The sequence below is a fragment of the Zalophus californianus genome, chromosome 6 (genome assembly GCF_009762305.2).
Source record: "Zalophus californianus isolate mZalCal1 chromosome 6, mZalCal1.pri.v2, whole genome shotgun sequence".
NCBI classification, from domain to species: Eukaryota; Metazoa; Chordata; class Mammalia; order Carnivora; family Otariidae; genus Zalophus; species Zalophus californianus.
The window spans coordinates 115,152,396-115,170,605 of NC_045600.1; the positions used below are offsets into that span (position 1 = coordinate 115,152,396).

Sequence of the window (18,210 nt, forward strand, 5' to 3'; positions counted from 1 at the left end):
AGATCACCATGACAAATACAGTAATAATGAAAAAGTTTGAAAAATTGCAAGAATAACTAAAACGTGACACAGAGACACAAAGTGAGCAAATGCTGTTAGAAAAATGGCACCGAATAGACTTGCTAGATAAGGCATTGCCATAAACCTTCAGGTTATTTAAAAAAACAATAACACAATATCTGCAAAGTGCAATTAAATGAGGTATGCCTGTATGAGGCTTAATCCAGAGGTTTCCTCAGGAAGGAATTATATAAGCCAGGCCTCAGCTTCCTTCTACATAGCCCCGCAAGATTACTTTTTTCTTTTAAGATTTATTTATTTATTTTAGAGAGAGAGAGCAAGTGCAGGGAAGGGCAGAGGAAGAGGGAGAGAGAAACTTTAGCAGACTCCTCGCTGAGCTCGGAGCCTGTCACAGGGCTTGATCTCATGATCCTGAGATCATGACCTGAGCTGGAACCAAGAGTTGGACACTTAAACTGTGCCACCCAGGGGCCCCAAGATTTTTTTTTAAGTAATCTCCATATCTAACTTGGGGCTGAAACTTTCAACCCCAAGATCAAGAGTTGTACACCCTACTGACTGAGCCAGCCAGCCAGGTGCCCCTCCACATTTCTTATCTTACTTATCTAGAGCATCTCCTTAAGGCTGTACCCTTCAAACACTGAAAGAAAACACCTGAAAGTCTTCTGTCTCCAGAACTTCCTTTGGCATTGTGTTATCATCAGTGTGAAATGTGAAGGGGTTTTTGAGGCACCTCGCTGACTCAGTCAGTGGAGCGTGCAACTCTTGGTCTTGGGATTGTGAATTTGAACCCCATGTTGGGTGTGGCGATTACTTAAAAATAAAATCTATTTAAAAATGTTAAGGGGTGAGTCTATTTAAAAGAGTGTCATTACATTGCTGGCCTTGATGTTGTAATTATAGTATAATGTCATCATAAATAGAACCTTTAAAAAATCATTCAGAAGGATACATTACCATTAGTTCATTTACTCAACAAATAATTATTGAGGAACTTCTATGGGCCAGGTATTATTCTACACAAGTTAAAGTTAACGATTTGAACCAAAGACTAAAGAATTGCACATTTTTAGATTATCTGGATCTTAAAGAAAAAAACTGAGATTGACCGCTTTGAACATTTGTTTGAGCATTTGTTGTACTTCCTAAAAATATAATTATTTCTATTTTAAAAGAAATCATACACTGTGTCCCTATCTTTTAACTTAGCTGCATTTGCACTTAAAAATAGTTTCCCATATACTAGCATTAGTTGGGGGAGTACAGAATTCAAATTACATAGATAACTTACCCCCAAATAAATAATCTCTGTTCTTGGAGAAGTTTTCCAATGATATTCTACAAAAATTGAGTCTGTCAGCTGCTACACCACTGACATCCTTTAAAGTGGTCAGTGTATCTCTTTATTTGAGGGTATGCCCAAAGTAGTCTTTGGAGGTCAGCTTCATTTTATCATTTGGCATGAAGTTATATCCCCTGGTGTTTGCCAGTTGGTGCTTCCATTTGACTGTGGTGGGACCCTTCTTCCTAAGCTGCTGAGGCCTGCTGCGACGAAATGATATAGTGAGTGCTAGGTTTAGCCAGTGAGTGGCCTAGTCACTTGACAAGGCTGGTGCACAGTGGTATGTGACATCTATATTTATAAACTGTTGTGCATATTTCCCAGTTTGGAGATGAATGTCTCTTCCTTTGTCCTCTCTTTTCCTATTCTCATCTATATTATTTGTCATGAGCCCTGGAAAAAAATTAGGGGTGAGATTACAATTTAAGTAGAAAAATATGTTCCACTTCTTTGGACTTTAATATGTTCATTCAGCAAACATTTATGGAACACCAACTATCGCCTGGTGCTGGAAATAGCAGTGCTGTCTTCAAGGACCTTTGGCCTTTGGGAAAGACAGACATGGGCTGGACTCTTAGGAGCCTGTGTGCTAGTTGCTGTGATGCAGATATTTAAAGGCTTAATAAAAGCCTCTGCCCGGAGGAGTCTAGGAGAGGGTCACTTAGAGTTTGAGGAGAGCTTGAAAGAAGGGTAGTTGTTTGCCAGATTGACAAGCAAGGGAGAACATTCCAGGCAGAAGGAAGAGTATGTATAAGGCCTAAAGCTTAAGAGAGCAATGAGTGTTCAGTTAGCTGCAGGTAATTACTCAGGGTAGCTTAAGTACAGAGTAAAAGGGGGCAGAGTCGGGGAGATGAGACAGAGTGGAAAAGTGAGGCTAGATCATAAATGGTATGTATACCTCACAGTGAGTATATCTTTTACCTATAGGAAATGGAGAGCAACTGAAAATTTTTGAATAAAAGGACATGATCAGGATTTTTAAAAGATTGTTCTGGGAGCTACTACGAGATAATTGGAGGCAGAGAGACCAACTAGGTAGGAGCCCATGACATTCCTGTCTTATGGGAATGAAGAGTTAATTATGCTCATTAGCATTCTGCTCCTGTCCAAATGTGTCATCATGAAGTGCCTTTAATCCCTAGCACCCCAAGATTATAATGATTGTCAGGTCTTAAGCAAACATTTGCTGTGCTTTGTCCCTAGTGTGTCTTCAGTGGTAGTGCCTTTCAGCAGATCTCTCTAACCATGGAGTTCTTATTTTGAGTTTTTCAATATGTGATCGTCTTTAAAATGTTGATTTTGGGGTGCCTGGGTGGCTCAGTCAGTTAAGCTTCCAACTCTTAATTTCAGTTCAGGTCATGACCTCAGGGTCCTGGGATCCAGCTCTGTGTCAGGCTCTGTGCTTAGCAGGGAGTCTGCTGGTGATTCTCTCCCTCTCCCTCTCCCTCTGCCCCTCCTGCTTGTACTAGCTCGCTCGCTCTCTCTCAAATAAATAAATAAATCTTAATGAATAAATAAACAAAATGTTGATCTTTAGAAATAATATTTTTCTTATTTCCTTTCTACTTTTCATACTACTCTTGTAAGTCTAAAGAGTCCTATATCAATCATTTTCCTTCCTGAGGAGTTTTAAACACCCTTTGGCTTCTTCAGAGTGTCATTGAATTATTCCCTTGTAATCCATCTTTCATCATTTGCTTTTCAGAACATGACATAGGGGCTTCTCTGTTAGTCCAAAGACAGGAGAGAGTGAAGAGATGGAGTAAGGAAGCTCAAAAAGAGGGAAAAGTAAGGTTTGAATGTGGTTTAGTTAAACGTATTTGTCCAAAAGAACTTTTTTAGTCTATAGCAAGGCAAGATTTAGAACACAATCTCTTTTTTTTTTTTTTTCTGTTTGGAGAGCTGGTATGCCACAAAAATGTAGAGTATGTGATGTTATATCAGGACTGCTGAAAGCTGAGCTTAGCGTCTGGTCCCAGAGGCTTGAGAGGAATGTACAGGATTAAAAGTTTAAAATAAAAACAGCCAAGATACCAAGCTTTTAAAACATTGACCCTGATGATTGGAATTCAGTTAGGAGAACTTGTCTTTCTTGAGGAAAAAAATAAGAACACAAAACACTTTTAGACGTGGGAGAATGGCTTGACCTATTTGCATGGGCTGTGGAATGCTCCTGGTTTCATCTAAAATTCCAACGTTTCTGATTCCCATGTGGAAATCTCCATAGCTCCCAGGAGATCATATCCTGCTGTTTGGAAAGAGAAGCCACTATTAATTGTCTTTATTTCCTTGCTGCCTTGGCTGTCCATTTTCATTTTGGAATGATGAGCAACTCTTCTGACTCTGTGTCCTTCAGTCTTGCAGCCGCTTACTGCCCACCTGCTGCGTGTCTCACACTGTGCCAGCTTCTGAGGACGTGTAAAAAAAATACGTACACACGTTATAAAAAGCTGAAAATGCTGTAATAGAGCAAAAGTGCTAAGAGAGCACAGAGGAAGAAGTGATGGTTCCCAATTTGGACGTGGGGACTAGGGAGTCTTCTGTGGAGAAGGGCCATCTGAGCTGGGCTTACGACACAACACCTTTACTAAAGCAGAGAGGTAGAAATAAAAATATGGAGCATATTAAAAGAACAGGAAGCCAGTGTTTCTGTGGGGGAGCTGATGAGAAGTAGTGGGAGATAAGACAGAGGCTTGACCAGCTTGCTGAGGAATTTGGACTTTATTCTATAGGTGGAAGAAAGTGGCGTGATTAGCCCTCTTTCACCTCCTCTGATAAGCACTAAAGAGCTGCTGACAGTGATAGACTTTGTCTCACTTGCCAGTTCTGAGGTAAGTTTTTAAAAAAAGCACTTTGGGAATCTGTTCCTTCCATGTCCGTGATTATTTTTGTTTGTTCTAATTTGGAAAAATGGGTGGAAAATGACACCCAGAAAGCCTCTTCTTTTTATTTTTTTTTAAGATTTTATTTATTTATTTGACAGAGAGAGAGAGACACAGCGAGAGAAGGAACACAAGCAGGGGGAGTGGGAGAGGGAGAAGCAGGCTTCCCACAGAGCAGGGAGCCCGATGCGGGGCTTGATCCCAGGACCCCGGGATCATGACCTGAGCTGAAGGCAGACCCTTAATGACTGAGCCACCCAGGCGCCCCCAGAAAGCCTCTTCTAGGGACCACATTGGAAAGGCCAAGAATAAGTTCGTGTTTCTAGTTTTTTCATTTATACATTAATACCTTCCTTCCTTTTGTTTTCTTCCTTTGTTTTTTCCTTCTTTCCTTCCAATCCCCTCAGCCAGACTCTTTGCTTGTTCCTGGGTATACAAATGAGACGCAATGTCTGCCCTGAATGAGCGACAGTAGTAGGGAATTTCGATAGGGACACAAATCAAGGGTTGTCAGTAGTAGGAGAGAAATGTTCACAACATATATATGAGCTCTCAAGGAGAAAGAGGCCAATTTTGGGGAGTGGAATAAGAAACACTCCTCAGAGGCAGAATGTTCAAAGAGGGGAGGAGAGGGAAACCATTCCTGGAAGAGGGTTAGCCTGAGCAGAGAAAGAGAACGTGAAGTAGCCAAGAGTGCTAAAGACACTGCAAGCAGGTTGGCAGTTCTGACAAGATGCAAGGTGAAATGCTCCAAGAAAAACAGGTACAGCCAGGGCTGGGTCATGAGACGCTTGCTTTTTGTGCTTGAGCCAAGAAAATTCTGTCCTCTGGATCAAATCCAAATTCTCAAGGACATATTTTTTAAGTAGAGGACTGCATGATCAGCTTTGGTGTTAAAAAAAAAGAAAAAGAAAAGAAATCTCTGTAATGACCAGTGTGTTGTGGGAGGCAAAACTGGAGACAGTGATAACAGGCGACTGTCACAGTAGTCAAGCAAGGATGATAAGGTGCTGGCACACAGTTCACTGCTTCTAACCTTCTCCATCACACTTCATCTCTGAAAGGTCTGGGTCAGCAAGTGGAAAATAAGGTTTGTTATAAAGCCTATTTCTGTCATGTTGTAAGTAAACTATGGTTCTGGCTTCTCACATTAGCTGAGGCAAAATAGGGCTGGGGTGGCTTTGGGAAACAGGCCTCATCATCAGAGGAAGAGTGCAGTTAATACCTAGCCCCTCCATCCTTGGTGATGGTAAGGGCACAGAGGAATGGAAGGATGTGACTAGAAACTGAATTTATGGTCGTTTCTAGGAATGGATTATTGATTTGCTTTGTTGTGATATAATTTACATACTGTAAGATTCAGAGGGTACAATTCTATGAGTTTTAGTATATTCACAGAATTTTACAATGATCACCAGTATCTAATTCCAGAACATTTTTATCATCCTAAACAGCAGTCACTCTCCATTTCCATTCCCCCCTATCCTCCAGCAACCACTAATCTACTTTCTGTCTCTAGGGATTTACATATTTTTGGACATTTCATGCAAGTGGGATCATACGATATGTGACCTTTGTGACTGGCTTCTCTCACTTAGCATAATATTTTCAAGGTTCATACAGGAGGTAGCATACATCAGTACTTCATTTCCTCTTAGAGCTGAATAATACTCCTTTATCCATTCATCAGTTGATGGACATATGGGTTGTTCCTCCTTTTTGGCTGTTAGGAATAATGCTGGGCTAAGAACATTTGTGTACAAGTGGACATATGTTTTCCTTTCTCTTGGATATATCTGTAGGATTGGAGATGCTGGATCATGTAGTAAACTTTATGTTTTACTTTTTGAGTAACTACCAAACTATTTTCCAAGGTGATTGCACCATTTTAGATTCCTACTAGCAATGTGTAAGGGTTTGAATTTCTCCGTATCCTCACCAACACGTGTCCATCTGTTTGATTATAGCTAGCTTAGTGGAGGTGAAGTGGTGTCTCTTGGTTTGCGTTTGCATTTATCTAATGGGGAGTGATGTTGAACGTCTTTCCATGTGCTTATTGGCCATTTATGTTTCTTCTTTGGAGAAATGTCTATGCAAATCCTTTGCTCACTTATGATGGATTATAAGTATCTTTTTATTGTTTAGTTATTTATAAATTCTGGATACAAGTCTCTTATCAGATATATGATTTGCACATATTTTCTCCCATTCTGTGGGTTGTCTTTTCACTTTATTGAAGTTGTTCTTTGAGGCACAAAAATGTTTAATTTTTATGAATTCCAGTTTATTTTTTGTTTTTTCGCTTATGCTTTTAGGTGTCATATCTGCAAAATCATTGCCTAATCCAAGGTTGAAAAGATTGATTCCTGTGTTTTCTTCTAAGAGTTTTATAGTTTTGGGGCGCCTGGTGGCTGTCGTTGGTGTCTGCCTTCGGCTCAGGTCATGATCCCGGGGTCCTGGGGTCGAGCCCCACATTGGGCTCTGCTTGGCAGGAAGCCTGCTTCTCCCTCTCCCACTCCCCCTGCTTGTGTTCCCTCTCTTGCTGTGTGTCTCTCTCTCTCTGTCAAATAAATAAATAAAATCTTTAAAAAAAAGTTTTATAGTTTTAGTTCTTATGTTGAGATCTTTGCTATATCTTAGTTACTTTTTATATATAGTATAAGGTAGGAGTTCAATTTCATTCTTTTGTATATGGATATCCAGTTGTCCCAGCATCATATGTTGGAAAAACTACTTCCCCATTGAATTGTCTTGGCACCCTTGTTGGAAATTGACCATAAAGATACAGGTTTATTTTTATACTCTCAATTCTAGTCCATTCATCTATATTTCTATTCTTAGTACACACAATCTTTTTTTTTAATTTTTAATTGAAGTATAGTTGATGTACAGCTATTAGTTTTAGGTGCACAACATAGTGATTCAACATTTATAGATATTACAAAATGCTCACCAGGATTGGTGTAGTTACCATGTCATCATAAAGTTATTACAGTATTATTGACTATATTCCTTATGCTGTACTTTTCATCCCTGTGACTTTATTTATTTTATAACTGGAAGTTTGTACCTCTTAATCCCTTCACCCATCCCCTAACACAGTACATACAATCTTGATTACTGTAGTTTTGAAGTAAGTTTTGAAATTGGGAAATGTGAGTTCTCCAATTTTGTTCTTCTTTTTAAGATGTTTTTTGGTTACTTTAGATCCATTGTATTGCCATATGAATTTTAGGATCCTCCTGTCAATTCCTGCAAGAATGCCAGCTGGGTTTTTGATAGGGATTACATTAAATCTTGACAATTTGGGGAATGTTTCCATCTTAGCATATTAAGTCTCTGATCTGTGAACATAAAATGTCTTTCCATTTATTTAGGTCTTTAATTTCTTTCAGTGTTGTTGGGTAGCTTCCAGTGTATAAGTCTTGAGTTAAATTTATTCCTAAGTACTATATTGTTTTTGATGATATTGTAAATGGAATTGTTTTTTAATAATAAGTTTTTTATTTTTCATTGCTAGTGTGTAGAAAATACAGTTGTTTTATGTAGAGCTTAGATCTTGCAAACTTGCTGAACCGGTATATTAGTTGTGACAATTTATTGTGGATTCCTCAGGCTTTCCTATATACAAGATTGTGTTATCTTTGATTAGAGATAGTTTTACTTCTTTTCCAATCTGGATGTTTTTGTTTCTTTTTCTTTCCTAATTGCCCTGTCTAGATCCTCCAGTGAAATGTAGAATAGAAGTGACAAGGGTGGAAATCCTTGTCTTATTCTTGATCTTACTGGGGAAGTAATGGAGTTTTTTTTACCAATAAGAATGATGTTCACTTTGGGGCTTTCATAGGTTCCCTTTATCAGGTTGAGGATGTTCTCTCCTTTTCCCAGTGTGTTCAGTATTTTATCTTGAAAAGGTGTTGGATTTTCTCAAATGCTTTTTCTGCATCTGTTATAGTGATCATGTGAGGTGTTGCCCCCCTTTATTCTGTTTGCATGGTGTATTCCATTGATTGATTTTCAAATGTTAAAACCAACCATGCATTCCTGGGACAAATCCAACTTTGTCACGGTGTATAATCTTTTTTATATGTTGCTAGATTCAGTTTGCTAGTGTTTTATAAATATTTTTTGTGTCTGTATTCATAAGGGTTATTAGTCTCTAGTTTTCTTGTGATGCCTTTGTCTGATTTTGGTGTGTAAATAATATTGGTTTCATAGATTTCAAGCTGGGAAGTGCTCCCTCCCCTATTTTTGGAAGAGTTTGTGCAGGATTGATATTAGTTTTTCTTTAAACATTTGGTAGAGGGGCGCCTGGGTGGCTCATTCGTTAAGCGTCTGCCTTCGGCTCAGGTCATGATCCCAGGGTCCTGGGATCGAGCCCCACATCGGGCTCCCTGCCCCGGGGGAAGCCTGCTTCTCCCTCTTCCACTCCCCCTGCTTGTGTTCCTGCTCTCGCTATCTCTCTCTCTGTCAAATAAATAAATAAAATCTTCCTAAAAATAAATAAACATTTGGTAGAATTCATCAATAAAGCCATGTTGCCCTGGACTTTTCTTTGTGGGAATATTTTAAATTATTAATTCAGTATCTTTTCTTGTTATAGGTACCTCTATAATTTTACCATTTATTCTTTTCCAGCTCTAATTGATACTTTTAGTCATTCAAGAAACTTTTTTTTTAAAGATTTATTTATTTGAGAGAGAGAGAAAAAGAGTGATGTACAACTGGGGGGAGGGGCAGAGGAAGAGAGAGAATCTCAAGCAGACTCCCTGCTGAGCACAGAACCCGATGCAGGGCTCAATCCCAGGACCCCTAGATCATGACCTGAGCCAAAATCAAGAGTCGGATGCTTAACTGCCTGAGCCACCCAGGCACCCTAAGAAACATTTATTGAGCATCTTTTATATCCAGGCCCTGTCTTGACATAGAGGACACAATAATGAATCAAGCAAAGTCCTGGCCCTCTTAGCATTCTCATATTCTTTGTCTCTCTCATTCTTATGCTGTACACACACACACACACACACACACACACACACACACACGTATTTTTTTTGTTTATATTTATATGTAATATAGCTCTCTTCCTTGTAAAAAATATTTATTTGCCAGATGTCATTGGTGGAGAAGGGTGGTCCTTAGGTTTGCTATATGTATTGTCATAGTTCTCTTCTCATTTCTAGGTGTTCTTGGAGAGAGTTGCACAAATAGGAAATGGAATATAGTGTTAGTACAATCACAGTTTATATTGGTGCCCACACTAGGCATTGCTACAAGGACATGATTTTAATAAAAACAAACCACCATCTTTATTCATTATCACCCTCAGAACCATCTGGTGCCTTCTATCTGACCATCAGTAGGAGCATGTGTTAGTTTCCTAGGGCTGCTGTAACAAAGTACCATAACCTGGGTGCCTTAAAACAAGAGAAAATTATTCTCTCAATAATTTTGGAGGCTAGAAGTCTGAAATCAAGGTGTTAGCAAGGCCATGCTTTCTCTGAGGCTCTGGATAGAATCCTTCCTTACCTCTCTCTAGCATCTAGTGGTGGCCATCAATCCTTGACATCCTTGGCTTGCAGCTGGATTATTCCATTCTCTGCCTCTGTCACCACATGGTGTTCTCCCTTTTGTCTCTTTTTATATGATATTTCCTCTTTTTATAAGGACACAAGTCATACTGGATTAAGGTCTACCCTAATGACCTCAACTTGATTATCTCTGTAAAGACTCTATTTCTAAATAGGGTTGTATTCACAGGTACCAGAGGTTAATGACTTCAGCATTTTGGGAGAGAGGACATAATTCATCCCATAACAGAACATTATACTCTTACTCTGAGATATTCAATAAAGCCTCATTTTAATAACATTACTAATTATAATAACTTTTATAAAAGTTCCATGGTATATTTCTCTGCCTTTAAAAAAATAATGTCTCTCCCCATTATACAATAAGCCCAAAAGATGTCATTGATCACAGGTGTATTTGTTTATACACTATGTGTTTACCACAAGTGTAGCTACCATCTATCACCATACATCACTGTTACAAGAGCATTGATTATATTCCTTTTGCCATGCCTTTTGTTCCATGACTTACTCATTCCATAAGTGGAAGTGAGGAACCTGCATACTGGTTCCCACAGTGGCTATACCAATTTACATTCCAACCAACAGTATATGAGGGTTCCTTTTTCTCTACATCCTTGCCAACACTTGTCATTTCTTGTCTTTCTTATTTTAGCATTCTAACAGGTGTAAGGAGATATCTCATTGGGGTTTTGATTTGCATTTCCCTGACGAGTAGTGATGTTGAGGATCTTTTCATGTGTCTGTTGGCCATCTGTATGTTTTCTTTATCTATTCAGGTCCTCTGCCCGTTTTTTAGTTAAATTGTTTGGTTTTTGTTGTTGAGTTGGATAAGTTCTTTATATATTTTGGATATTAACCCCTTATAAGACATATCATTTGCAAGTATCTTCTCCCATTCAGTAGGTTGCCTTTTTGTTCAGTTGATGGTTTTCTTTGCTGTGCAAAAGATTTTTGTTTTGTTTTATTTTGATGTAGTCCCAGTAGTTTGTTTTTGCTTTTGTTGCCTTAGGAGACATATCTAGAAAAATATTACTATAGCTGATGTCAAAAAAATTACTGTCTATGTTCTCTTCTAGGATTTCTTTGGTTTCAGGTCCCGTATCTAGGTCTTAAATTCATTTTGAGTTTATTTTTCTGTATGGTGTTAATAGGTGGTCCAGTTTCATTCTTTTACAGGCAGCTGTCCAGTTTTCCCAGCACCATTTACTGAAGAAACTCTTTTCCTCATTGTATATTTTTACCTCTTTTGTCATAGATTAATTAGTCATATAATTGTGGGTTTGTTTCTGGGCTCTCTATTCTGTTCTGTTGATCTGTGTATCTATTTTTGTGGCAGTACTATACTGTTTTGATTACCATAGCTTTTCAGTATAATTTGAAATCTGAAATTGTGGTACCTCCAACTTTGTTTTTCTTTCTCAAGATTGCTTTAGCTATTTGGTATCTTCTATGGTTCCATACAAATTTTGGTGTTATTTGTTCTAGCTCTGTGAAAAATAGTATTGGTATTTTGATAGGGATTGTATTGAATCTGTAGATTCTTTTGGGCAATTTAGACATTTTAACAATATTAATGGTTTATGGAATTCATGAGCATGGAATATTTTTCCATTTGTTTGTGTCATCTCCATTTTCCTTCATCAGTGTTTTATAGTTTTCAGAGTACAGGTCTTTCACCTTTTTGGTTAAGGTTATTCCTAAGTTTTTGGTCCAATTATAAATGGAACTGTTTTCTTAATTTCTTTTTCTGCTACTTTATTATTAGTATACAGAAGCACTACCGATTTCTGGGTATTAATTTTGTATCATGCAACTTTCTTGAATTCATTTATTACTTCTAGTTGTTTTTTGGTGGAGTCTTTAAGGTTTTCTATGTATAGTATCATGTTGTCCGCAAATAGTGACATTTTAACTTCTTCTTTACCAATGTGGATGACTTATTTCTTTTTCTTGTCTGATTACTGTGGCTAGGATTTCCATTACTATGTTGAGTAAAGGTGGGAGAGTGGACATCCTTGTCTTGTCCCAGATCTTAGAGGAAAAGCTCTCAGTTTTTCACCATTGAGTATGTTACCAATGGCTTTTTCATATATGGCCTTTATTATGTTGAGGTATGTTTCCTCTAACCCGACTTTGTCAAGAATTTTTATCATGAATGAACATCTATTAACATGAGCATATGATTTTTATCCTTTGTTTTGTTGATGTGGTGTATCACATTGATTTATGACTATTGAACCATCCTTGCATCCCCAGAATAAATCTCACTTGATCGTAGTGAATGATCTTTTTAATGTATTGTTCAATTCAATTTGTGAATATTTTGTTGAGGATTTTTGCATCTATGTTCATCAGGGTTATTGGCCTGTAGTTCTCTTTTTTGTGTGTGGTATCCTTGTCTGCTGTTGGTGTCAGGGTGATACTGGCCTCATGTTTATTTGTATTATCATGTGTTTGGAAGCTGTCCTTCTTTTTCTATTTTTTAGAATAGTTTGAGAAAAATAGGTATTATCTCTTCTTTAAATGTTTGGTAGAATTCACCTGTGAACCCATCTGGTCCTGGACTTCTGTTTGTTGGAATTTTTTTTTATTACCAATTCAGTTTCATTACTTGTAGTCGATCTGTTCAGATTTTCTCTTTCTTCCTGATTCAGTTTTGAAAGATTGTATGTTTCTAGGAATTTATTCATTTCTTCTAGTTTAGTTTGTTGTCATATAACATTTTGTAGTTTTCTCTTACATTCCTTTATATTTCTGTTGTGTCAGTGTTACTTCTCTTTTGTTTCTGATTTTATTTGGGTCCTTTCTTTTTTTCTTAATGAGTCTAGCTGAGGGTTTATCAATTTTCTTTACCTTTTCAAAGAACAGCTCTTGGTTTCATTGATTTTTTTTCTTTTTTAGTCTCTATGCCATTTATTTCTGCTCTAATCATTATTGTTGCCTTCCTTCTTCTCACCTTGGGTTTTGTTTGTTCTTCTTTTTCTAGTTCCTTTAGGTGTAAGGTTAGATTTTTTTTTTTATTCAAGCTTTTCCTTGTTTCTTGAGGTAGGCCTTTATTGCTATATATTTCCCTCTTAGAACTGCTTTTGCTGCATCCCAAGGACTTTGGATTGTTGTGTTTTCATTTTCACACATCTGCATTTTATTATCTTCTAAGTGCAAGTGCTAGAAAGGAAGCAGAGTAATTGATTCTATAACTAGGGCTTGTAAGAGATGTTCAAAAGCAGTATTGTCCAAATCACAGTTTATATACCCCCCCATAATAAAACAGAATCACGTAAGAGTTTGTGAAGGATGTTTGGAACAGCAGTTGATTGCTCATATATATCGTTCCCTTTATCCCAATCACAAGAATTTATACATAAACCAGTTTAAGACCAGTGCTAGAATCCATCTCTGTAGTGAAATAAAATAACATGGTTTATGGAATTGTATTCATATGTGTTGGATTGAAAATGACAAGTGCTATATACATTACAGTGTAACTTTGGAACAAAGTTAAAAGAACAGAAAAGTATCTTCTGAGCATCAGTCTAGTGGTCCTGTTGCTAGTTTCAATTTTTTAAAATGCTTCCAAGTATTTTTCTTAATCCACAAATGCTTTAATCTCTACTCTGTCACAATGAAATTATTTGAGTGTCTGTCACTCTTTCATAATCTAGTGGGGTAAATATAGCACTCTTGGAAGCAGGAATAGAGAATCTCAATTCTTTTTTTGAAAACAAAGCCCATTACCCTGTTCTCTGGCACAGAAATGCTGAGACATTGTTCACATTTTATTGCCCCCATCAAGTCTTTGGTTGCTTTTCTTCAACCATTTTGAATTAAGGCATTGACTTCTTATATTCTCATGGCCACATCATTTATTTCTCCTAAAGTTTCAGTTATGTAACAAGAATAAAAACTTAACTATTATTTTTCTTTCTTTCTTTTAAAATAATACAGGGCAATCTAGAGCAGCCATGATACCACCCAAGCAGCCACGGCAGCCTAAGGGAACTTTGGATGATGCCATTGTCTTTAGTGGGAAAACAGACCAAGAAGTACCTAATGCTTCCCAACCTACGCCACCCCCACTGCCAAAGAAAATGATCATAAGAGCCAATACAGAGCCAATCCCCAAAGACCTCCAAAAAGCCATGGAAACGAGTCTTTGTGTAATGGCTAATCCCACCTATGATATCGACCCCAACTGGGATGCCAGTAGTGCTGGCTCTTCCATCAGTTACGAACTCAAGGGACTAGACATTGAGTCTTATGACTCCTTAGAAAGACCTTTGCACAAGGAGAGACCTGTCCCCTCAGCAGCAAACAGTATCTCCAGCTTAACCACTCTCAGTATTAAGGATAGATTTTCCAACAGTACAGAGTCCCTGTCCAGCCGGCGTGGTCCCTCTTGCAGACAGGGACGAAGCATGCAAAAGCCACAGAGACAAGCACTTTATCGAGGACTTGAGAATCGGGAAGAAGTGGTGGGTAAAATCCGAAGCCTTCATACAGATGCCTTGAAGAAACTGGCTGTAAAATGTGAAGACCTCTTCATGGCTGGACAGAAAGACCAGCTCCGTTTTGGGGTGGACAGCTGGTCAGACTTCAGGCTAACCAGTGACAAGCCATGTTGCGAGGCAGGTGATGCCGTTTACTATACAGCTTCATATGCAAAAGATCCACTTAATAACTATGCAGTCAAGGTAAGAAAATATTTTAAATCTGATTTTAATCTTATCCAACACACTGTTATTGGGATGGGTCTGCTCTTCTTTCTTGCATTCCTCCATCCAGCAAAAAGTTATTGATCATCTATCCACCTTACACCCGATATTATAATAAGCTGTGACTGTTTGCAGAGGCTACCTGTACAAATAGGTCTGTTATGTGCCTTCCACTCTATGGTTCTGTCTTTATTCTCTAACAAATAAGAGACCCCTGTTTGCCCCTACTCTAGGACTCTTCTGCTTCTTGGAGAAACATTTTAATAGAGGAAAATAACCAGTATTTGTTGATGGGCCAGGAACATTATTGGTGTTACATAATTTGATCTTTATGAGGTTAAGATCTTTTTATCCATTTGACAGATGAGGAAAATAAAGCTCAGACAGGTGAATTGATATGCTTGGGGTTACACACCTAGCAATTAGTAGAGCTGGGATTTAAACACAGATCTCTCTGATTCCATAGCCTACACTTTATCCATTGTGTCACATATTAATTTCTTAACCGTATATTGCCCGTTCTAGACAAACCACTTCTTCAAGAAAGCTAAAACTCTTAACATCAAGAATTCTTGTTCAATTACATTCACTGTAAATAAGCCATAGTTTTCATCAATGTAATAAATAAAGCATGGACTTTGTTACATTTCCATTTTCATTTGTCTCAAGGTATTTTTTTATTTCTCGATTTCTTCTTTGACCCATTGGTTATTCAGTAGCATGTTGTTTAATCTCCACGAATTTATGAATTTCCCAGCTTTCCTTGTGTACTTAATTTCTAGTTTCATACCACTGTGATCAGAAAAGATGCTTGATAAAATTTCAATCCTCTTAAATTTATTATGTCTTGTTTTGTGGCTTAACATATGATCTGTCTTGGAAAATGTTCCATGTGCACTCAGAAGAATGTGTATTCCTTTGCTTTTGAATGGAATGTTCTGTGTATATCTGTTAAGCCCTTCTGGTCTACTGTGTCATTTAAGGCTGATGATTCCTTGTTGATTTTTTTGTCTGGATGATTGATCCATTGATTTAAGTCTCCTACTATTATTGTATTGCTATTGATTTCATCCTTTAGGTCTGTTAGTATTTGCTTTATATATTTAGGTCCTCCTATGTTGGGTGCATAAATATTAACAAATGTTATAGCCTCTTGTTGGATTGATCCTTTTATCATTATGTAACTCCCTTCTTTGTCTCTTAACACAGCCTTTGTTTTAAAGTCTATTATGTGTGATATAAGTATAACTTCTCTGGTTTTTTTTGGTTTTCATTTGCATGGAATATCTTTTTTGGTCCATTCACTTTCAGTCTGTATTTGTCTCTACATCTAAAGTGAGTCTCTTTTAGATAGCATATAGATGGGTCTTATTTTTTTTACCCATTCAGCCACTGTGTGTCTTTGGATTGGAGAATTTATCCATTTACATTTGAAGTAATTATTGATAGTTTGTGCTTATTGCCATTTTGTTAATTGTTTGGCCTGTTTTTGTAGGTCTTCTGTCTTTCTTCTTTTGATCTCTTCCTTTGTAGTTTCTTTAATGGTATGCTTACATTCCTTTATCTTTTGTGTTTTTGCCTTATGGTTACCATGAACTTACATATAACAACTTATATCTATAAAAGTCTATTTGAAATTGATTACAACTTAAGCTTCATTCCATTGTAAAGCTCAAAATCATTGCTCTTCCCTCCACACATTTTATGGTTTCTTTTTCATTTTATGTTTTTGACATCACAGTTTACATCTTTTTATTTTGTGTATCCCTTAACTAATTGTTGTAATCATAGTTATTTTTACGAGTTTTGTCTTTCAGTCTTTATACTAGCTTTATAAATGATTGAGCCACTAACTTTACTATATGTTTACCTTTCCAGTGATATTTATTCTTTAATATGTGTTCTTGTTACTAATGAGTGCACTTTTTTTTCAGCTTAAAGAAGTTCCTTTGACATTTCTTGTAAGGCCAGTTTAGTAGTGGTGAACTCACTTAGCTTTTGCTCGACTGAAAAACTCTTTCTCCTTCACTTCTGCATGATAACTTTGCTAGGTAGAGTATTCTTGGTTGGAAGTTGTTTTTGTTTTCTTTGTGTTTTTCTTGGGTTTGCTTGTGCGTGTGGTTTTTTTTTTAGCACTTTGAATAAATAGTACCACTCCCTTCTAGCTTGCAAAGTTTCTGCTGAAAAATCTGAGGGTCTTATGGGGGGTTCCCTTGTATATAACAAGTTGTCTTTCTCTTGCTGTTTTTAATATTTTCTCCTTGTCTTTAACTTTTGACATTTTAATTATAATGTGCCTTGGTGTAGGCCTCTAATTTAGAGTTCCTCTTATTTGGAATTCTCTGGGCTTCCTGGATCTGGATGTCTGCTTATTTCCCCAGGATAGGAAAATTTTCAGCCATTATTTCTTCAAATAAGATTTCTGTCCCTTTCTCTCTCTTTTCTTTTTCTAGGAGCCCTATGATGCAAACGTTGTCCATTTGATGTTGTTCTCTACATCCCTTAAGCTGTCTGCACTGTTTTTCTTTTTTGTTTGTTTCTGCTGCTCTGATTCAGTGAATTCCCCTACCTCATCTTTGAGTTGACTGATCCTTTCTTTTGCTTCATCTAGTCTGCTACTGAACTCCTATAGTGTATTTTTCTTTTTCTTTTTCTTTTTTAAGATTTTATTTATTTGAGAGGGAGAGAGAGAGTACAAGCAGTGGGGAGAGGGACAAGTAGACTCCCTGCCAAGCAGGGAGCCCGACATGGGGCTCAATCCCAGGACCCCGAGATCATGACCCAAGCCAAAGTCAGACACTTAACCAACTGAGCCACCCAGGTGCCCCAGAACCCCTATAGTTTATTTTTCAATTCAGTTATTGTATTCTTCAGCTCTGTGGCTTTTGTGTGGTACTTTCTTATATTTTCCATCTCTCTGTGTTCATCCATGTTTCTCCCCAGTTCAGTGAACATCTTTATGATCATTACTTTGAACTCTTTATCATGTAAATTACTTATCTCCATTTCATTAATGTTCTTTTTCCTTAGGGGGTTTTATCTTGTTCTTTCATTTGGTACATAGTCATCTGTTTTTTCATTTACCTTGAATCTCTGTTTCCATACAATAGATGATACAGCCACCTCTCTCAGCCATAAAGGAGTGGTCTTATGTAGATGAACCCTGTCATTCAACCCTACCCCAGCTCTTTGTCATCTCTCAAATTTGTGCCTGTTCAAGCAGTCTCTTATATTTCTAATAGCTCCCAGTAGGTGAGAATATGCCAAGACCTATCAGTGTCCCAAAGAGGAGAGTCTCAATACCTAAATTCAGGCTGACTGGAAGCCAGACCCTCAGGCATCTGCTTTTAAAAAATGCAAATATATACAGTCCTGTGGGACTGTAAGCATAGGCGGATCTGGAGGTGTCCCCTGGGAAGCAGTTACAGACATCAGGGCTCTAGACAAGGGTATCTTGTGTGATCCTGGTGAGCTGGAGCAAAGCAGAGAGAAAGCACCAAGATGGTATCCATAGCCTATGTTCCTTCAGAGCAGCTCCCTAGGCCACTAAATATGTGCCAAAGCTGAAGTCTGCCCCTCAGGCCAATGTTCCAGGACAAGCAAAGAGGCCTTCCTCACAGAAAGTCTAGGGAGTGTGCCTCAGACCACTCTCTATACAG

General features: G+C 37.8%; 1 protein-coding gene across 16 annotated transcripts in view; it reads left to right on the forward strand.

Moving 5' to 3' along the window:
* PEAK1 (pseudopodium enriched atypical kinase 1) overlaps nt 1-18,210 on the forward strand; it is a 339,625-nt gene that overhangs the window by 297,765 nt on the left and 23,650 nt on the right. For all 16 annotated transcript variants that reach the window (XM_027570662.2, XM_027570660.2, XM_027570657.2 and 13 more), the window contains one exon: nt 13,785-14,530. In XM_027570662.2, coding sequence (XP_027426463.1) covers nt 13,785-14,530 — 746 coding nt within the window. The remainder of the gene's footprint in view (nt 1-13,784; nt 14,531-18,210) is intronic.